The sequence below is a fragment of the Drosophila persimilis genome, unplaced genomic scaffold (assembly GCF_003286085.1).
Source record: "Drosophila persimilis strain 14011-0111.01,24,50 unplaced genomic scaffold, DperRS2 tig00000520-arrow-pilon, whole genome shotgun sequence".
NCBI lineage: Eukaryota > Metazoa > Arthropoda > Insecta > Diptera > Drosophilidae > Drosophila > Drosophila persimilis.
In genome coordinates, this window is record NW_020825317.1 from 1376946 (window position 1) to 1400053 (window position 23108).

Consider the following 23108-nt stretch of genomic DNA (forward strand, 5'->3'; position numbering starts at 1 on the left):
ATATCGAAAAGTGTTCAGGAGTCATTGTGCACCCAAAAACAATTGCCAATTTTTTGCACAAGGATGGTTTCAAGAGCCGAGTTCCACGAAAGAAACCATTGATTTCAGAAAAGAATCGGATTTTGCGCCTGAAATTCGCCAAAGCGCACTTAAATAAGGATCCAAACTTTTGGAAAAGCTTTTTATTTACAGATGAAAGTAAATACAACATATTCGGAAGTGATGGCCGTTCCAGAGTTTGGAGAAAGGCAAACACCGCTCTTGACCCTATAAACATAATACCCACCGTCAAGCATGGAGGTGGTAGTGTAATGGTTTGGGGCGCTTTGGCGTCGCCTGGAGTAGGTAATTTGGTGTTTGTGGAAGGGAATATGGATCGCTTCCAGTATAAGAAGATATTGGAAGAAAATTTGGAAACATCGGTGGATACATTGAGCCTGGGAAGCAGTAGGATCTTCCAGCAGGACAATGATCCAAAGCACACCGCACATGTTGTGCGTAATTGTTTGCTGTATTATGCCCCAAGACAGTTTCGTTCACCACCCCAATCGCCAGACCTTAACCCAATCGAACATCTTTGGGACATTTTAGAAAGATTGGTACGGAAGTATAACATCAGCAGTCGGGAAAGCCTCAAAACCGCCCTCATTCGAGCTTGGGCCGAAGTTCCGCCCACAACAACCGAAAATTTGGTGGCATCGATGCCCCGACGACTACAGGCTGTAATAGATGCCAATGGTGGACCAACCAAATATTAAAAGTATAAAAAGTATTAATATTAAGATGACTTTGAGACTATAATACAAAAGCATAGAGGCTGTATGTACACTTTTTTCCGTGAACATTTTATGTTTTTTCGTTGTAACTTTAGTATACATCATTTTTGTTTAAGTTTTTTTTCTGAAATAATAATAACTTTAAGTGTCCTAAATAATGGCATACCAACTTTTTTAATTTTCATTGCGAAAACCCGAAATATTGAAAAATCGGTGCTGTATGTTGACTTTTTTCCTTGACTGTATGTGCATATGTACCCCGTAAAATCTTGTTGAGTATCGGGTATTACAACAGACAACCTACCAATGGCAAGGCACGGCAAGGCACGGCAAGGAAAGGCAAAGAATGTTGAACAACGAAATTGGAGGAAATTCACATTTCGTGAACTAATAAGAGATAAAGAAATTCTATAAACTCCACTGCCATTCCGGTACGGATGGCTGGCGCCTGAGAGGCGGATGAACGCAAAAGCTGCAGAGAGAGAAGGAGAGCGAGAGAAACACCGAAAGTAGAATGAAAGGAAAGAAGCGAGGAAGGAAAAATTCCCTAATTACACTTAAGTTTGTTAATTGCCGGACAGATATTCCCTCCCCTCATCCTGCGGAGGAAGCCACATTTCGACGATGACATCCCTTGTATACCCTTGCTGAGGGCATGATAGTTTTGTGCCAGCTTTCCACAGACTTCGGGGATAAGCCGAGGCCGAAACCGAAACATATGTACTTCTTTTGTCAAATTCCCAACTGAAATGTGCATATTATTTGTCCATACGATTAAGATCTAATTTCGATTATCCGTACAGTACAGATGGACAGAACGGGAAAGACTTATGAGAGTAAGAGCAAGAGAAAGTGCGAGTTGCGCATACATGCACTTATGTACATATCTAGTATCGTTGGGCTAACTACGCCACTTTCCAAGATTGCCGGAGTAAGCCAGTGCCGGCGCTCTCTCGTTTCGCCTCTCGCAGTAGTCGATCTACTACGTAGGTTATACTTTAGGATTCCTATTTACTGCCGTCTCTGATGATAAGAGCTGAGCACCTGAGGATATTTTGCACCTTGGCCTCTTTTTTTCCGTCTGAAATAAGCGCTTTCATTATTTCGCGCTTCACCGCACTAGAGTGTGTTCCTCGCCCCTGATACCGTCACCCAATTACAAAAAACGATGCTAAAAATGTTTTATACTGTTGAATAAGCGGTTCAAGTATTTCTTAGCACCGAAAACCTTCAAAAAAATGGAGAAGATTTAATCATTTTTAGAAAGCACTACTATTCCTTTGATGGTGGGTACCAAAGAAATACCGTAATAAAATGCAAAGAAAAAAGACTAGTCAATATAACTGTAAAAAGAAAATAATTTTTTAGCCCAACCTCAAGTTTGGCTCGGAAATAATTGTTCTGGGCAACAAAACTTTTCGTTTTCGTGCTCGATTCGGCTATCGGAACGCTGGCAAGAAGCGAATTTTTGCCCGTAACAGCACAGACTGTGCTCGTAACATGCGCGTAACAGAACATCTGGGCAAAGACAGCTGATTCCCGCCACATTTAATTCAAAATGGAAGTACAACAGATTATTTTTTTTGACCATTTGCCTCTCACAGTTCGCCAGACATGTTAATTGCGCAGGTGTTGCTTCTCAGGTGTCTTGATCGACAAATATATCGAACACAAAAATGTAGGAAAAAATAAAGTAAAAGTAAGTGTAGACCGGAGCCTGCCTGAATATGCTATGGCCATGGCAACTCTATGTACACGTATGTACAGATGTTTGCACCATGTAGAGGGCATCGAACCAGCTCGCGAGGTTGCGGTTGAACGCGGCGTTGCCGCGAGCAGCCTCCATTCCGAGACACTGTACTGAAATCGAATGCAATTCAATCCGCGACGAGCAACCAAATCTAAGCCAAATCTAAACCAAAGCAAACCTAACCAAGCCGAACCGAGACAAATCAAATTAAATTTCGAAAAGCATCAACAGCAACACTAGAAACGTCTTCGGTTAAATGGCCAGGCATGCCACAAAGTAGCATAAAAGTGGCAGATACTCGTGTAGTGCTTTTGTTTTGGCTCAATGAGCATGTGAAAGGTTGTGAGCGGCATTGAGTACAGGAGCCAGCAAAGCAGGCAGGACTCGCGTAGAAAGTATCTCGACTGAGAATAGCCGACCCTCGATCCTCTTGTTATCGTGGCGCTCTCACAAGGGAAATGAATGACCTTTTAGCTCGAAAAGGGAACCACCAGAACCACCAGGCAGAGCTGACGAATGAATGTTCTCCCTCTTTGTAGGAAAATGCCAACTATTTCTCCGACATAAGCTGGTATATGCGGCTGCTTTGACGCGCATCGTCGTATAGTTCCAGTGAGAAATATGCCACTTAAGATCAATTATCTTCCGAGACCAGAGCTGGTCTCCAAGGCAGTTACTCGTGCATACTCGTATAAGCTGAATTTTGTCAGTCTGCCGCTGGAAGGAGCGGAAATCCGTGCTGTTGCTGCTGCTGCTGTGGTTGTGGCTGTCGATTTTGTTCCCGGAGTTGTTGTTGTCACAGCTGTTGCCACATAGTTAAGCTGTTCGCCCCGTGTCGTCGCAATGTCTGACAAAGTTGGGTCTGCACCTGGCGAAACCGACTAGAAGCTGACCAACCAAGCCGGTTCCAGCGACCATGAGCCAGTAGCGACACCGCACACACACCGCACACGCATTGCGGCACCACTTACCACTGCATCTCCAGGTGCTCGTCCCAGGCCCCCCATCCCGCCTGTTGCATTATTTGATTAGCCAAAACTGACTTTAATTGTAGTGCTATGGTCTTATTTTCCTCCTATAGACGAGTGCATACGAGAGCCCTGATTGTGAGGAGAGGGAAAAGCTCTCGGGTGGGTCGCCAGTTAAAGCTGTCGCTGAAGCGCCGGACCTTGGGCCTGGGATCTGGTGCTGGATTGATCTGAAGCTCCATTTCTGCCAGCAACTTTTACCAGCAACTCGGTATTCGGTCTGGCTGCAGCTGGGAGAGCTAGAGCGAGTTCATTTAACTTGATGGCATAACTGCAGAGACACATGCCACATGCCACATGCCACATGGAACATGGCACTCCCTCACTCTATCTCTCTCTCTCTCTCTCTCTCTCTCTATCTCTTTCTGTCTGTCTGCTTGCGCCGCTTTAGCGCGACAGCTGCCACACTCACCTCGCCGTAAGTGGGCTGGCTGTGGCATTCAGTTGCTGCCTGTTAAGTGCGAAATTGGGGTCGCCATCTTCAGCGTGGCATCAATGCTGCCACAGAGAAGGAGAGAGGCATATAGCATATAGCATATGTATGTATGTACATGCATGCACATACATATATGTATGTGTGTACATATATGTATGCGTACATAAAGGGGGGCTGGAGAGACTGACAGACGGACAGGGAGAGATCCCTCTACATGGCTGTCATCGCTGTGTGTCGTTGCATGTGTAATTTGCTGAATTTTTAATTATGACACAGAGCAACACGAAACAAGAGGCAGATAGTCAGACCCAGCCAGGAGTCGGATATGTGCCTGTGTTTTTGTCTGTTAGTGGATTGCAGGTTAATCTATCGCGTTGCATGTTGCATGTTGCAGTTGCCAGTTGCCAGTTGCCGGTTGCCGTTTGCAAGTTATCTAACTGTCAAGCGGGTCTGCAAAGCCGCTCTAAGCCCGTCGCCGCTCCCAAATGGCAAATCAATGTGAGGACCAACTGCGACGGGACTGGTGGGGTGTGTCGTGGTCGTGGTCGTGGTCCTGTGGTCCCAAGCATGGACTGATGGCGTGGGAAAAGGGCTTGACAGATGTGTATATAGGACTTGATGTGACATGGAATGCATTAGGACGGGAAGAGCTCTGAGCCCTTGGCCATGTTTGAAATTGTTACTGCGAATTTAGAGCTTATGCAGCCGTCATACTCGCCCATATGCCAGCTCTGTGGGAGGGGCCACCTACGAATACAGTGGCGGGTCGGGGAGTACATTAGTTAGCGCCTAAGAGCCTGCGGGTGGACGTGCTTCCTAGAAGGCCTCACGCTAAATCAGATGCGAATTTGTGTGTCAATTGATAATTATCCCATCTTTTAACAATGCAAATCGCCTTACGCTGCCGTTAATAGTGTTCAGAGGGCAGCTGGGCAGCCTTTTTGTAGCTCGGAAAAGGAGTTAGTGGAGAAGCATAGACAGGTTTCCTCTCTAAACTTCGGTCTGAAAGTTACTCCCGAGCTCGCGAGGGGGAAATGCGGAAGATCAAAATTCAGTTTGAATCCCACGGAGGAGGGTCAGCCCAGCTTTGGCGCGTATCTGTGCTTAACTGTCTCCCTGAGCGCTACTTACCCCGCGATGACCAGCGTTGCTTCGTCCAAGATGGTCCTAAATGCGCCTGGAAAACAGCTCCTCACGCTTGCGGCTTCCGCGCCCTCTGCGACTGGATCGTGGACCCTCCAACCTGCACTCTGCCATTTCGACGACTTTCCGGCTTGAAACGAGGACAACCTCCGTTTCCTGAGCCGCCAGCTCTAGTCCCGCAACAGACAGCCACGCCTCAACGGCTTGGATCGGCGAATCCAACCAAATTGATGTTGTCTGGCCACCCCATCATACATGGTGCTCTGGAGCAGGGGTCCCAGAACAGACAGAACGGAGCCTTGAGGGACTCCGTATGACCTGGAGCCCAGACTCGTGTAGTGGTGTAAAGGTGTAAAGATGCGAAGGTGCGAAGGTGAGTAGCTCGAGTAGCCGTGCACTGTATTTAACAGGTAGCCAGATAGCAGATGTTGTTTGCGCCCAGCACTTCCAGTTCTCTGGACGCAAAATGTGTGCGTCAGACAAGGATGCTGGCTGACATTGAATTGGCATTGACAATAAAGGCGTCAGTGACGTCAATGGTTTCTCTGGATTTTTTTGGCTGCTGCTGCTGCTGTCAGTGCCAGTGCGCTTCAAATTGGCATTTGCGCAGGTTGGGTCGACTGCCGCCATAGCCGCATGTATGTCGATCAAATCCGGCAACAAAGGGGCGAAACCATTCGAAAAACAATGCCCCGAAACAGCGCAATCCACAAGTGGAGGGTGTCGCTGTCTCTGTCGCCGCAGTCTTTTTATTTGTAATTTATGCACCAATTGCAGCACTCCCAACAGCGAGCAGGCTCTCGTCGCCTGCCACTGGGTACTGGGTCAGCATTCAAATTAAGGATCGGCTATATTGGAGGCCCTCAGCCTTGCACACCCCTGCACCCCCGAAGCTAAACGTGCATCATTGCCATGCCAGCTGTACACAGTTTACGAGCAGAGCAGTTAATCTATGCGATAAGCATACATATATGCGTCACGTATACGCCACGTATACGTCATACACACAACACTCAAACGACTTGGCACGAGTCGAATTCTATTGGACCTACATATGTATGTTTTCAATGGAGCCATGCAGATCTCTGGCATATGCAGACAGAGCGAAAGCTATAGGAAACGCAAGCGGCAGGGGCGGAAAATGGAGTGATAACCGGTGAGGAGTTAAAGCTGTCGCTTCCGCCAAAATCTCCAGACTTATAATATACCAGATGATATGCTACAAGCCACCCGTTAATAAACTGTAAATCTACATGAAACCCATAAATTATAAATGTCTCTAAAGGGTAAACTCAACCCAAGGGACGGAGAGACGGAGAGGTAGATCCGATTGCTGTTCTGATCCACTCTACGAGTATATGTACGTATGTATTGGGCTTAATGGGGCGGGAGAGGCTCGCTTCTGTCTGATACAAAACCTGAACAGTATTTTATAAATCAAATTTGTTGACATCTTAGGAATCCGCTCAAGGAAAAGTTGTTGCTAAAATGTTGCCTCCATCTTCGAAAAAAACGCTAATTTTCTTATATTTGTACCCGATACTCAAAATGAGTATTGGGGTATATTAGATTTGTGGTGAAAATGGATGTATGTAATGTCCAGAAGGAATCGTTTCCAACCCCATAAAGTATATATATTCTTGATCAGCATCAATAGCCGAGTCGATTGAGCCCTGTCTGTCTGTCCGTCCGTCCGTCTGTCCGTCCCCTTCAGCGCTTAGTGCTCAAAGACTATAAGAGCTAGAGCAACGATGTTTTGGATCTAGACTTCTGTGATATGTCACTGCTCCAAAAATATTTTAAAACTTTGCCCCGCCCACTTCCGGCCCCACAAAGAGCGAAAATCTGTGGCATCCACAATTTCGACGATACGAGAAAACTAAAAACGCAGAACCGTAGAACATGACTATATCTTACAGAGTGTAAAATCTGAACCAGATCGTATAATTTTTATAGCCAGAATCAAGAAAACAATTTCATTCTTTCTCGCTCTGTCTCCCTCTAACACACAGGTTTCATGGTCGGTTTTGCCAATTGCAAAATATGAGCTCAAGGATCTCAGAACCTATAAGAGCCAGAGCAATCAAATTTGGTATCCAAACTACTGTGATATCGGATCTTGACCCTTTTGCGTGAAAATTTCGCCACGCACCCTTTCGACCACGCAAAGGACGAAAATCTGGGGCATCCACAAATCTCAGGGACTATTAAGGCTAGAGTAACCTAATTTGGTACCCGCACTTCTCTTAGATCTCACTATAAAACGTATAACTCCAAATTTCGCCCACCCCCTTCCGCACCTACGGACGAAAATCTGTTGCATCCACAACATTGCAGATTCGAGAAAATAAAAAACTCGCAATCATAGAGAATGACCATATCTATCAGATTGCGGAATCTGGATCAGATCGGATCATTTTTGTAGCCAATAGGAACAAATCAATTTGCAGTGGCTACGCAGCGCCCGACGTCACGCTCAGACTGATTTTCTGTCTCTCTCGCACGCACTCTTTGTCGTGTCGTTCAATAGTAGTGGCGTCTGCCGAAAGAGAGCCTTACTGACTAAGTATCGGGTATAAATGTAGAGTTGCGGTCTAAGCAGCAACTCACAACGTTCCCCCTGGTATTTTTTTTTTGTGTATGGTGTTCATGGTGTTCACAATCCACATGCCAGATCGTGGCCTGCACGGGGGTGTCTTTCGGCTAGGGCTCGTCGGATGGGTTCATCTTTCAGTTGATTCTAGCTAGTCACACACTACAAGGGCTCCCAGTGCTAACCCGGCCGTCGCAACCCCAGTTTGCCCACCCAACCATGTTACCTCTGATCTTTTCTTATGCCTTTTTATGTAGGTTCCTCTGCCGATACCCCGTTACTATTATTATTATTATTATTACTTCAGCTTCAGCATATTTCCAATGCATCAAATCACGCTTTCCAACTGGTACTATTAAGACTCTTCAGTTCGCTGATCAGAAAGGCATATTGTATATGTGAATGATGATGTATGTACACACATGTATACGATATCAGCTGATAACGCTGCAAGTTGGTTTTACCGCAATGACCTAAAAATTGTTTTATAAGGACACCTTTGAATTAATGAATTGTCTATTCGTTGCTGCTTTCGAAATTTCGTAACATTATTTTTCTCAATACTTTCACTCTGAAAATGATTGGAATTATTGCACTCTAACCGTTATGAGATTTACACTGATGCACGGCACTTTCAAAGAGTGTTTCCAGTACCTATCGAACATGCACGTGCTGGAGTTTACACGTTCTCGTATGTACCAGCACAGAACTGACCTTGCCCAATTCAAAGGCATAGACCGAATGATCTGGAGCCTGGAGCATAAGAATTGGTCTTCTCTTTGCACAAGGGCTAGATAGTACTCTCATAATACGCTCACTCTACAGTTGTTTTGTCACGTACGGGTCGTCAAACCCCTTGGACCAACGCTTGAGGAACGCTAAAAGACCCTTCGCTTTATTTACTGTTGCGGTTATATGGCTGTTCAGACACATCTTATGATCAATTAGGTCTCCGAGGTCATTTAAACTCGAATCTCGATCCAGGACATGATTACCTAGAACGTATGAGACAAAATGTGGAGCTCGACGGTAAAATGTCACAAGTTTGCATTTAGAAAGGTTCAGAAAAAGAACATTAGATAGTTCACTTAGATCCAGTTGAAGGCTGGAGTGCCAGTACCAATCAGAGTAAGGCAGAAACATTAGTGTAGTGGAGTATGTTATAACTTGAGGAAGGTCATTCACAAATAAAACAAACAGAAGCGGGCCCAAGTGACTTCCCTGTGGCACTCGTGAAGTAACATTAACGATATTGGACAACACCTTAGAAAACAAAGCACGATGAGTATGGCTAGAGGGATAGGATTAGAGTTTGAAGATTCTTTGGGAACCCTAATAATGGGACCTTGTGAATTAGCAGAGTCAAATGCCCTTTTTCATATCTGCCCACTGGATGCCCCTTTCGTCCTTGATGCTTGCCCTCTGAAAGTGATTTCTGCCTCGTTTTCTTGAGCATTTATCCGCAAGCTTTTTCCGAATATGGAAATACATGAGTAGCGATTTGATGTCTGCAATTGGATGCGCTTCTTCCTGATTTTTGGCTGCTGGTTGCGAAAATTGACCCTTGAACATTAGTTCAAAAAAAAAGTTGAAAGTATTTATCCTCTGCCATTCACAGATTTATTCAATTATGGTGAGACGGGTCGCATTTGTAACCTTTTTGAGAGTTTTTGAAGAGTACGCCGCCGGACCTAAAGCAGGAATAATAAAAATAATATTATATAATCTGTAATCTGTAATCTGCGGTTAACCAATCTCTATCCCGTCGTCCTGTCATCGGCTCATTTCATTTTTTGTTGTAAGTTATGTAGTTCCAGGCCTTGTAAATTGCCTAAATACTAGTATTTTATATGCATACATACGATAGATGTCTTTAGGGCATTTCAGGGCATTTCAGGGCGTGTTTTTCCCAGGGAAGTTTTTTCCATATACTCTTTGCGCTTTGCACAGCTCTGGGGATCGGTCGTACTCTTGTTAAGATATGAAAAAATGTATGATTTCCGAGGGGGAAAATTATTGATACGGATACGGATACATACGTATGTACATATGTTGGTTCATTGTAAGGCTCGCCGTAGGATTAAATGTTTTCGAAAAAAACTCTAGTTATTGGATGCTCAGGATTAGTTGTGCCCTTGGCCTGTTTCCCTCTTAGTTTTCATGAATATATGCACACATGTACATATGTTCTATTCACATTTACTCGATGTATATTTATGCGCTATACATATTCTTAAACATTCTCGTAGGATATGCTTGTACTGGTACATGCGTAAGCCTTAAATTTGACTGTTGAGTAGAGAAACTTTTGACCCATTTTTCAAGTTTACTGCCTGCTTGCCTGAACGCCTGAACGCCTGCTCGCCCGCTCGCCCACCCTTCTGTTGGACCTGTCACTGGGCCTTAAGCATGATTTACATGTCTGCCACAACAAAAACTTTTAATGGCTGAACAGAAGCAGAAGCAGAAGCCGGCGCCGAAGCCGAAGCCAACGATGACAACAGAAATTCCAAGAAAAAGGTCACTAGATCTGGAATCATTAGGGCTTTTTGGCTCGATTTACCTGATTTGGATTATATACAATGTACATGCAGTACCTAAAAGATTTTTGCAACCAAGCCTGCTTTTATGGGCAGAACTTAGTTTTGTAAAAGGTGCTCACTACACTATCAGATAGTGATAGTAGTACTGGATTTGATCGACACTTTTCGATCATGGATAGGGTGTAGGGTAGAGTATACGCACTAGATGTGTGTTAGATGTATGGAACAGGCAGATGAAACCGTTTCGGACCCCAATATGGCCATGTCCGTCTGTTCGTAGACTGATAAAAATTCCCCTTTCTACCAGATTGCAGAATCCGAATCGAATCGATCGGATATTTATTTTAGCCGTAATGACAAAAACACAATTCCCTTTTCCTCGCGGTCCCTCCCTCTCTCTTTAACAGAATGGGCGCTGCGGAAAGCACTTTCTTTGTGATTGAATAGAACGAGGACAGACAGATTAGACGGAAGGCTCTCTCCTTTCAAGGTTTCCAGCATTTCGATGGAGTGCACGATCACGGATGCTCCTATTTGAACTATCATTCAAGTATCGCAAAACTACTTCAAAATGAAAAGAAACGAGGGGGACGCTGTGATTATACATATGTGATTCATGTAATGTTCAGTCTCGACCTAACAGAAAGATGGACGGAAGGAGGTGGGTAAGTAGGTAGCGGTGTGGATACGCGAGACTCAAGTTCTTCTGTTTTGATTTATTTGATTTGCATTTTTGCTTCATTCGAAAAGGTCCTCAGGCCGAAGAGGGCGTTTCCGAGAGTGTTTCGCCCAATGGGCGCCCAATGACCGTTTGTGTCTCCGCCACACGGCACAGCCCGCTGGCAGGCAGTACCCTCGCCCCACAGCAATTCTTTGATTTACTTGGCAAGACTTTTTCCCAGTGCCGCCACCACGATGAAATATACCACGGCAGCCTAGTCGAGGGTTTGACGACAGACTTTTCAAGCAGTCCGCATTTCAAAAATGGGGAACAATCTTGAAATGTAGTTGTGCTAAAATTATAAGTAAATAAATATTTATGCGAACAAAACCCTGGATAAAATTATTATGAGAAAGTTGCATATTTACGATGACCAGAAGACCCAAGCAACAGAAGTAACATTTCCCTGTTCTGCCCTGGGCATCGCAAGCAGCTTCTTGGCATTCTCTGGTGTGGTGTGGTGCACTGTGGTCTGCCCTGGTCTGGCCTGGTGTTGTTGCGGAAGAGAATGGACGGGTCTTACATACATCACGTACATACTTGCGAGGCATACCCACCCAACCACGTTCGTAGTTACGAGTACACTCACACTCACACTCCCACTCCCACTCGTACTTCATCTCCCACTCGACGGCAAATGGAAGTTTTCAGATTTCTCCTTTTGCTCGGAAAAATTTGCTAGAAAGGACAAACTTGGCTTTGACTTTCGGTTTTCGTGACTTACCAAAAATGGGCAAAAAATAAAAGAAATATTTTCAGTCAGCAATTTTAAAGAAAAAGGGAGGCGACACTTGAAATGCACTTCTAACAGTGCGACATCACAGGAGTCTGGATACAACATTTGGTTTCTCCTATAGCTCTTATAGTTTCTGAGTTCTAGGCTCTCTAGTGACGGACAGACAGACATGGCTACATCGACTAGGCTATTGTTGTTGATCGAGAATAGATAGACTTTATGGGGTCGGAAATGCTGCCACTTTCCCCACAAATCTAATATACACCGGTATAAAAATGTATCAGCCCTCATGACCATTCCAATAATCTGCATCGCTGTGGGTTGGCTGATTAATGTTAGTCTTAGCTGTGTGTAGGAGTCTACATATGTATGTCCATACATATGTACGATTAGTCCTATTTTAATCGTTACATTGAGAGAACAAAGGTCGAATGGAGTCACTGTTTACAAATTATAATATCAATAATATTATTGCATTATTGCAAACAATTTTCCCTTTGGTCTTACATGATGAGTACATGGAAGGAATATAAGTATTTCCCATAAATATCTGAATGATCCACAGCCAATCTCGTGTGATCTGTGCCGCAGATTTTGAGCTTGTTGTTCTCAATCTCAAACTACTTTGATATTTCAGAACTTATGTGAATACATACATATATTGAAATGAACATTAAAATTTAAACTTTTAGTGCACTCAGCTTTAATCCAGATCTAGTTCTGTACGTACACTTTTTGTCCTCTTGCCCTTTTTTGAGTTTTATTTTCGCCTCGGGTCTGGCCACGCATCCTTCTTCCTTCCTCCACCTGCGCTGGCTGGTGGGAGAAAGATATTGTACGTATTATCGCCTAGCAAGCGGAAATGGAAAGCGAGAGTGTATCGATGGGAGTCGAAGTGCGGAAGGCGGAGCTGGAAACGGAGCCCGTCTCCGTGCTTCCAAAGCTGAAAAGGAAAAAACTCAGAGAAATTTAGGAACTGATTTAGACAGCGTCTCGAAAACATGTTCTGCCTCTAACAGTAAAAGCAACAGCATCACCCGGAAGGAGTCGACATACAAAGCGCTGCGGCAATTGCTCTACCATTGGGGCAGTGTGGGGTCTCAATGGGGCGGAATCGATAAGTCGATAACTTGGCAGCTGGCGGTAATTGGCAGTTGTTTCTCGATTGATTCGCATTCGCGGCCGATGCAGCAGTTCTGGACGACTTCTGAAGGATAACCGGAGGACTTGTCCTAGCCAAGTAGAAGGAGAGCCGTCGACTGCCCCACCGCAGAGGAATGGAATGAATATACATATTGATGATCGGCGCTTTAAGCTGTGTCTGCAAGCTAGTCTTAGCGGCATATGGCGTCAGACTTTGCTGTCTTTGCTGCAAAGACAGAGATTAGTGTGGTTAGCCGCATCTCTCTAGTCACGTCTCCCAGCTATTGCTCGAAGAGCTGAGGCACTATTTGAGACAGGATTTTTTCCGAAACGCACAGCGTGTAGCTATCGATTATCGCTGCCGCTGCTCTGCCACCAGCTCCCTCTCTTCTTGTCCCTTGATATGCCTATCGCCGCTGTCGAGAGCCATTCGATGCATGGGCTTCCAATATTTAAATTAAACGCTTTAATTTAATCAACAACGGCAAATAAAAATAACTGCAATCTGTTTTTTTATCAATTCATAAGTTAAATGCTTGAAAAATGTATTAAATGCAAAAGGTTTGTGGTGACTTTAAACATTGCAATGCCTCGCTCGAATACTAGTAAAGATAATTAGTTTTTTTTTTTGTTGGTAACTTAATTTTGAGCTATTTCGGAATAGCTGATTTCTTTAGGTCTGAATCGAGGTCAAATTCGATTCTGTTACTTCTGTTTACACTGGACAAAAAACAAATTTTTTTTCTTTAATCCGAAATTCATTTTTTGGAACGAACTTTGGGAAGTATGTATTAAGAATTCAAATTCAAAATAGATACTTTTCTTGAGATATTTTTTTCGTCAAAATTTTGACTTTATGGACTTTTGTACCATACTCAAGGTATTTAAAAAAATATACATCTCAAAAATATTAGAAAACCATTTTTTTTTTTAATTAAAAAAAAAACCTTGCCATACGAAAAAGACCATAAATCACTAAACAATTTTGAGGACCTTAATCCATAAGAAAAAGTCGGCTTTGCTCGAGGCATACAAATGCTTCTGCATAGTGCTACGGGTGATGGAATAAGGGGCATATCCATTCTAATTCAGTGAATTTATGCTGATCAGACAGGCCCGATTTTTCACTTACTTTTAAGTTTTAAGTTTTTAGAAAAAACGTTATCTTTTTCGTTTTGAGGTGCTCTACAAAGTTTTGCTTTCGATATGTTTCTCATCGATACAGCTTGTTTCGGAACAAAAACAAAAAGGTGTCCTTAAGACACCTGCGGACCAACAACTGCACATTTAACATGTCTGGCGAACTGTGAGTAGCAGCGTGCAAACTGAAAATTAATCTGTCTTTGCCCAGATGTTCTGTTACGCGCATGTTACGAGCACAGTCTGTGCTGTTACGGGCAAACATTCGCTTCTTGCCAGCGTTCCGATAGCCGAGTTCGGGCAGCGTCAGCTGTTCGCACGAAAAAGAAAAGTTTAGTTGCCCTGACCTATTATTTCCGAGCCAAACTTGAGGTTGGGTAAAAATATTTTCTGGATTTTTTTTTTGGTAAGGATTGCGACGCTTTGACCGATGATATAAATATGGGGAGTATTCCTTGCTAATTTTCAAAGATTCTTTGATTTATTTTAAATTCTGAACAATACAAAATATAAATTGTATTTTATGTATTTATGCCAAAAAATTAAGTTTTTCCCATAGTGCACAGTCTGTCCAATGAATAGATTAAAAGGATATTTGTACACACTGACCCTGACCCTGACCCTGACCGTCGCAATAGTAAAGGCTAGCAATGAAGCTACATATGTGTGATGGCGTGGCGTGGATAAGAATAATCGATATATACAGGCAGGCTCCGTTTTTCATTTACTTTTGCGGATTAAGTTTTCAGCCAAAACGTTTCGTTTTCGTTTTAAGGTGTTCCATTTTTCACATATTTTTTTTATCGATATGTTACATTTTGAAGTCCGAATTAAATTGGGCGGGAAACAGCTGTGCTCACCCAGATTTTCTGTTGAGCGCATGTTACAAGCACAGTCTGAGCTGTTACATGCACATTTGTGCTGTTATACGCAAAAATTTATCAATTGCCAACGTTCCGATAACCAAATCGGAATGCGTCAGCTGCTTACACCAAAACGAAATTTGTTGTTGCTGTGGCCAATTTTTTCCGAGTCAAATTTTAGGTTGGGTTAAAATAAAATTATTTATAAAGAAAACACAAGTTAAATTACCCTGATATAGGTATCAAGTTTAGGTTAATGCATCAATAAGTCATCTATTTTTTTCCTTTTGCAATTAAGGTTCGTTTTGTTGTATAAAAAGCCGTTTACTTTTCATTTCGTCAACGAAAATGTTTTCGTTTTGAAAACGAAGAAATCTTGCGGAATGGGAAAAAGAGAGCCCCAATTTATGTGATTTCAAAAGTAAATCGGAAAACTTTTGTGGATGTGAAAAACGGAGCCTGGCTGATAGTATCTACCTAAAAGTGTATATATGTTTTACATCTTGGCTTTCCATAGAGAGGTCCGCCGAGACGAACATAAAGAGCCAGTAAACTCAATAAAAACACATAAATTTATTGAAGCAAAGCTAACTGATTTTCATGAACTTTTATTGTATTGAAATCAGCGAAAGTTAATCTACAAATTTTTGTTTGTTGCTAATTTTATACGTTGTTTTCCTCTCTTATGACCTCCAATCTCACTGTTACAAGTTTATTTTACAATTTTTCCACGCCCCTTTTCGCGCCCACAAAAGACGAAAATCTGTGCCATCCACCATTTCGAAGATACGAGATAACCAAAAACGCAGAATCGTAGAGAATGACCTTATCTGACCATTCGGAATCTGGATCAGATCGGATGGCAAGACGGAAAAATCAATTCGCCACGCGCCTTTTCTCTCTCTCTTTCTCACGCACTCTTCGTCGTACAATGTGCCGAAAAGGAGCCAGACTGACTTAGTGTCGGGTATCCGGGTATAAATGTAGAGTCGCGACATTACGTCGTGGTATTAAAAACATTTTTTTCCTCCTCCTAAAAACATTTTGAATTTTGCGGGAGATGGAAACAAAAGGACAGTTTTTTGGGCGAAAGAATAGAAGGAAATTGTGCTAAGCCAATGCTATGAGACAAAAGAAAAGAGCAGATATAAAAGGTAAAGGGGAAAAAAAACCTGCCGCAGGGGAAGGCACAGGGCGAAAGGGTGTGTGGTGTGTCGGTCACGAGGCATCAAGAAATCGGAAAAGTCTACCACTGCTGCCACTTGCGCGCTGCTGTGCCTGCTCCCTGGCAGTCCTCCTCTGGCGGCCGGGCGTCGGCCTAGCTAATTTAAACGTGAATATTGAATTATTCGAGCGAGGCAGAAGAGTCGAGCCTGGAATTATTTAATACAGCATATATATGCGCAATGCAGAACCAAATTTTGATGGGGCGCTAAATTCAACACCTTCAACTTTGTACATATACATATACTGCGCATATACATACATACATCTTTATCTGTTTCTATTCTCCATTCCTTGACAGCATTCCTGCGCTGCAAGCAGTAGTAAAGGATCCAAATTCTTGTTACGGAAACGTAAATCGAAGAAGACAGCAGCACCAGCGTCACCGAATGACGGATCAAAAACTGCCGCAAATGGTGGCACAAACGGTGAGTATGCTTTGTCTGGCATTGCCATAAGAGTATATCTCTAGAAGTGCTAAAGCCCAACCGTTAGTATTAAAATACAATTTGAACTCCCCTAATACAAATATGTGGGACAAAACTACATTGAGAGCAACTTTAACTTATTGCTATTATAAAAAATAGCTAACAAAACTTAAATGCGATTTGCCATTTTGAAAAATGAGTTGCCACGCCCATGGACGATTTTAAAAACCTTCCTCTTGATATTATAAACTCGGGTTACCTTTCAGTCAAGGTGATTAGGGTGCGGTATTAAATAGTTTGATTCGCTAGTTGTGCTTTTTTTTTGTAAGTCCTTGTGGCTAACATCATACGCATGCATACACACCTGAGTACTCGAGAGCATGTTAAAACCGAAAGCAGGTCTTTAATAAAGAGTGTACAAAGTAAGAGCCTGCCCTGTGGTACTGCAGAAGTAGCCTTCCGGACGGTTTTCCTAGGCTTTTATGACAAAGCGAGTCAGAGCACTCTAGCTAAGATAACAAAGGGCTGAAAATGCCGTTCGACGGCAAGCCGTATAAGTACGGCTGAGCAGAGTAGCTTTCTTGAGAATAGGATGTTTGGAAAAATTGGGCAAAGAGATCGGCGATCGCCTGTTCACTATCTGCCGACGTATTACGAAATGATAGCGATGATGGGTGTGCGGACGTTCTACGCTTTCTTCGAGCGACACTTTGAAAGTAGGCTAGTGGACGTCTTCAGGTAAACAACACTATGGTCGGATCAGATCCAAAGCACAGAGCAAGCAAGCTTCCACAGTATGCCATCATTAAATGGTGAGGTTGTAGGGCTGGTGACTGCTATTCCCGGAGCGATTTCCTCTTTTTCTGGACAAGTTTTTCTGGTCAATTGTTCAATTCATTCTCTTGATTATAATGTCATCAGCTACTGACTCATTATCCAACGCTGGGCTAAGATCAATATGTATAGTGAGCTTCCGCATTTTTATACCCGATACTCAAAATTGGTATAGGGGTATGTTAGACTTGTGGTGAAAGTGGATGTATGTAACGTGCAGAAGGAAGCGTTTCCGACCCCACAAAGTATATTTATTCTTGATCCGCATCAATAGCCGAATCGGCAGTAAGTTAAAAGTAGATTAGTAAACTTTGAATACATTTTGATGTCCAGACAAAAATTTCCATGTGTAGCTGAATTTCTCTTCTGTTGGCCTTCTTGGGGGGAAAAATATGGAATGGTATAATTGTAGCGATTAGCTTGGGACTCACATTCATGCCTCTGTTTAGCTTTTGTGCTTTTCGGGCCTTATTCTGCCCTACTAAGCTGTGCGTTGCTGGCGCTCGCAGTTCTCAGTCGTGATTCTCTCCCAGTCGTTTTCCCTGTGCGACTGCAGAGCATTGGACACGGCTATGTTGCGGGCGATGTTGTTCCTGAGAGAGTACTTAGACTTGGTAGCCTGATACCAGATAATGTCCAACATGTCTACAACTGATACAACCGATACAAGTTACACACATGTATATATTCGCATATATTCCCATAGACTAATTCCCTCTCTAAATATGTACTTCTGCCTCGCTTTCCAGCTGGCACCGCCACGCAGCCTTCAATTAAGTGCGTGCTCGTCGGAGACGGAGCTGTGGGCAAAACCAACTTGATACTGTCATATCTGGAGAACAGTTTTAATCCAGAGCACATCCCAACGGCCTCAGATATTTATAAAGGTAAGTTTTCGCCTATCTTAAAGGTGCCGGGTCTCTGAGTGAGGTAAGGGAGACCGGTGCTGGATGCGCTTTTCAACAGGTTTATGGGTGAGTCAAGGGTGCCTGCTGCCTGCCACTCGTCTTTCTTGGCTTGCTTTTGGATTGGTTTTAGCTGGGCTGGCTGGCGCGTATATGAATTTTTCATTTTGTTGAAAATCAATTTGTGAACTCTTTCCTAGGTTTTCAGTGTGAGAGATGTGCACAGCTGAGCGAAGTAGGCAAGAAGGATGTTCAGCTGCTGCCGGCTGTGGGTGTGGGTGTGGGTGTGGGCCAGCCTCCTCGGGAACCGTCTTTTGACTTTCACTGCTTCCGCATTGTGAGACTCGTACATTGTATATATGCGTGCCCTTGTGTGCTTGTGTGTGCCCGAGCGTGCGTGTGTGCGTGTGTGTGTGTGTATTAGAGTATTAGAGCTGCTATGTGTGCGTGGGGCTATTCACTGATTTTAATGAACAGAAAATTGAAATTTTCGGCATTTCAACTGAAGGACAGCGTGCAAAAAGTTGCCTTTGTCCTGGCTGGCGGCCGGCCGAATTCCCTTCTGCCGCCGCTGATGCCGCTTTTGGCAGCCCTTCTGTGTCTCAGCCTAGGCTGTGACTGTAGTGCAATTGATCTAGTCCTGCTTCTCCACGAGTGCACTATGGTCCGAACGATCACTTTTGTTGGCCAAAATTAATAACTCCCGAACGAAATAAGATTTCTTTATTTAGTTTTTTGTATTGGATTTATATAATCAATGAGAAGTGGATTCAAGAAAAAAAATGGGTGTGCCACCGCCCTTTTTTAATAATGCATATTTAAATTATTAGTCAAGTATTGAGCATATTTTTAGCATTTTTATTAAAAAAGAAAAATGTTGATTTAAATAAAAATAAAATTGTTTGAATGTTCCCGTAAATTATAGCTGAGATCCTTGTCTAGAAGCGGGGCTAACGCCTCGTTGGGTGAGATAGGTGCGGCTTTCCGACTGGGTCCTGTACAGAACAAATTTAGCATTCTCTGGGCATAAAGATACAAGTATTGTAATAAATACGCGATCGTATTTGCCTCGTTTTCGGGCGGCCATGCTTGCCGCTTGAATCAATAAATTGATGCTTCCTCCCTCTGATACAACAAGATCTGCAGCCTGCCTACTTTTTGCTCTGCGACCTTTTTTGGTATATAACAATACAGGGCGTCCCACTGACTTTAAGGCTTGTGGCCAATCCACTTATTTTGACCGGCATTTGTTCCGTTATGTTGCCAAGCGATATCAAATTTTCTTGCTGGTATCTTCAAAAGCTTTTTTAATTTCATATGATGTGTAGCCGTAAGAGCCGTTTTCAAATAATTGATAATTTTACCCTTCTCTGAATTCCATACGGCAAACAACTCTGCATTTTCGAATTTGAGGTTATGATCTATTAATGCCAATTTCAAGAATTTGGGTAAAAATTGGCATTTCTTACTATATATGTATGTACATATCAATAAGAACTTATTAATCTACGAAACAGAAAAGGTTTCAGGGTGGGACTAGGTAGGCCCCACTTTGTACAGCTTTTCAAAAATTAATTTTCATTACAAGTTGCACATGTTGAAGGCCACTTTAACCTTCAACCTACGAAGACATCACAACTACTAGATACGGTTCAAAGCTCAAAGCACGTAGTAAAAACCCGACTGGTTAAGATTATCAAACAAATTTAATCAGGTCTTGGCGGTTTTCAATTTTTGAGGGATTTAAATCTCCATAGTGGAGTGGTCCGTCCACTCTGGCTCAAAATTGATTTGCCTGCTGCTCAGACAACATGCCATGTTCTCACATGGCATAATATTGTAAAGTGCACTCGTATTTGGGCAGATTCAACTAAACTATTTCTGCAGCCTCAACTTTCTTTTATTTGAAGACAATTTCACATCAGTTGTGGGACGTATGGCAACAACAGATTTCTCCACAAAATGGACTTCTACAGCTATAAAACCAACCGTTTTCAGTCAATTGTGAAGAGAAAAAGAACAGACAAACAGACAGACGGACAAAGGAAGAGAGGAAGATCGTCTCAGACTCAATTGGGTGTGAATAGTGCTGAGTCAGAAGCTTTTTCGGGCGTTGGATCTGGGGAAAGACCCTGAGGGGCCTACTGACTTTTGAGCCCATAATTACAGAGCTGCTCCCTTTCCATGGACACAGCTCCTCAGACATGGATCCAGTCACATCCAAGGAACCGCCAGCGATACTTTTCCTTTTGTCCTGGTCTGCTCCCCTTTTTCTTTCTTCTTTTAGCTCGGTTTTCTTTTCTTACCCTTGCACAGGGTATTGAAATGAGGACACGACAACGCAAGGAGGTACTCCAAGCATTTCAGCACTTACGAATATGTGTATTGTTAGTCATATCGATGTGTATATTCTTGATCCATAGTAGTGATGTCTAGGTGATCTTGGTGACTAGAATAGCTAGAGCCATTACGAGCATTACTTTACTTTGCTCTGGCAAGAGATATCGAATGCGACCGGCTAACTATTCAAGCCATTGAAGGTAACAGAAAAGAAGTACTCGTATTGCTCTACTGCCATACCTTTCACGGCAAGCAGTATTCTACACTAAATTCGGATGTTTTCTGTATATTCGGCCATCGGGTATCTGCTAGTCTGAATCTCGACTACGGAGTTCTTAGTCCTAGCACTTGCCGCTCTCGCTACTAGCCACTCTATTATCCCCTCTTTGTTTGAGATGGCCTTCGCGAAATGCGATTTTCAGCTGAGATGGCAAACAATTCTCCTTTGTGGCAGTGCCTCAGTGAACGAGCGAGCAAGTGAGTGAGTGGGTAACGAGAAAACAGCATTCAATGCTTTGTGTGTGTTGTGAGGGTGCTCCGGCATTGATTTTCACTTTTACTTTTTGAAAATTATTTCACCTCGCGAAATTACGATTGGTGGCAGGACTTCAGCTACATAGTACAAAGGAAAGAGAAGACGGAATAGGACAGGACGGGACACAGCACAGCACAGCACAGCACAGCACAGCACTGCAAAGCAATCCCCATTAACATCAAGTCAAGTCGGGCGGAATAGGATGGAATGCTAAGGTTCGGTACAGTTTGGTTCGGGTCGGGTCGGGTCGGGTCGGGTCGGTTCGGGTCGGTTCAGCTTGGTAGTGGGAGTAGCCGTGGCAACCCGAAATGTATTCATGAGTTTTATGCGGCGCACAAATTAAATCTATTTTACATGAGCCCCGGCGTCATGGGTCTGGCGACCGGTGCTGCCTGGTGCTGCTTGATGTTCCTCCTGCTGCATGCAACATGCAGCATGCTGCTGAAAAAATCCCAGCGAAAGCCAGTCATCCAGCTTTATTTACACAGAGCAAGCAGTTGGAGGAGCTTTCAGCGACAGCAGTGGTAGTGGAGCAGCGTTGCAATGAATAAAAGGCTGCCATGATTATCTTTTAGATAGGACGAGGTCAAATTTTCCCGTCGGGGCGTGCCAAAACAATCCGAAACCCCCACTTTCCACTCCCCACTCTCCCCACTCTTCAAACATATGTACGTACTCGTACATAAAAATTATGTATGTATGTACATACATATGTATACATATGTACCAGCCCCCCGCTCAACTCATTTTCGCTGACGCTTAAACATGAATGTTCCTTCTAGACATGAACGGTTGCGTCAGTAATCTCAAAATTTTTATGTTTTTCCCACCTGCTTATACACCCAAGACGCAACAGGCCCAGGCCACTCCCCCACTTGGTCAGAGGGATCGGTTGGCAAATGGCGTTGGAAGAAATTGTACCTGGAAGAATATCTGCTGTGGTCTGCTTAAATCGGATTCTGTTCAAAATTACGGAAGCTTCGACAAAAACAACGCAAAACATGACCCTAAAAACTTTTTCGGATTTTTTGAAATTCTTTTCCGTTTTTATGTAAAATTTATAGAAAGTAGAAGTCGTTTTGTTAAAATTTAAAATTCAATTTTAAATATTGAAAATGATCTTCAGTATCACTCAATGCATTGACTGGGAAAAAATGCTCTCCGAATTGGGGGGAATCGGGGAGTTTTCGCCAAGAGGTCTCACTATGATAGAGCTGGCACGGCATCGACCAGGACAACACTTTTGTAATACCCGATACTCAAAATTAGTACAGGATGTCCTTCCGTCCGTCTTGTGTGACGCCTACTCATTCTTTCTCTTTCTCTCTCACACGCACTCTTCGTAGTGCAATGTGTGCATTATTCATATTTAAATTGAAATAATTTTTTCATTCTGCTACTGTCAACAAAAAATAAATCAAACATAACATAATTTATGCTAAATAAAAAAAAAAAAAAATTAAAAAAAAAAAATAAAAAATGTCCAACAAAATCCTTTGATTATTCCACCATTAAGCAACAACAATTTGCACAACAATTGACTGTTTTTTGCCCACTGCGCATCGGTCCAAGACAGGGAGGAAGTCTTGGCCAAAGCAGACCGGCTCCAGCTCGCACCAGCGGGACAATGTCCCAATGCGGCGCTGATTGACGCCTAAATTAATCCTGGTGCTTGGCACCGTGAGGAAAAGCCAATACATCAGGTGCTCACGTTAAAAGCACCGACTTTAATACGTCTGTACCCTTTGAGTATAGAAAAGCACTAGTGTGCAAAATTCATAGCAGTTCTCCGGAAAGTAAATTTACTCTAAAGAATATTTTTTTTACTTTAAGCAACGAGTATTCAGACATTTATAAATGAGTTAGAGAAGTAAAGGGTACTTTGGTTCTTTTTGTGATGCCAGTGGGAAATGTGCCGGCCCACAGTTCGAGCTGTCATTATTTATACTCCTACATACTCGTACATATGT

The 23108-nt window shown here is 43.1% G+C and overlaps 1 protein-coding gene across 1 annotated transcript in view; it reads left to right on the forward strand.

Annotated features, from left to right (window-relative positions):
- Positions 1 to 23108, forward strand: part of LOC6602852 — a 30344-nt gene that overhangs the window by 2555 nt on the left and 4681 nt on the right. The window contains exons 2-3 of the mRNA XM_026990135.1: positions 16398 to 16524; positions 18108 to 18245. Coding sequence (XP_026845936.1) covers positions 16398 to 16524; positions 18108 to 18245 — 265 coding nt within the window. The remainder of the gene's footprint in view (positions 1 to 16397; positions 16525 to 18107; positions 18246 to 23108) is intronic.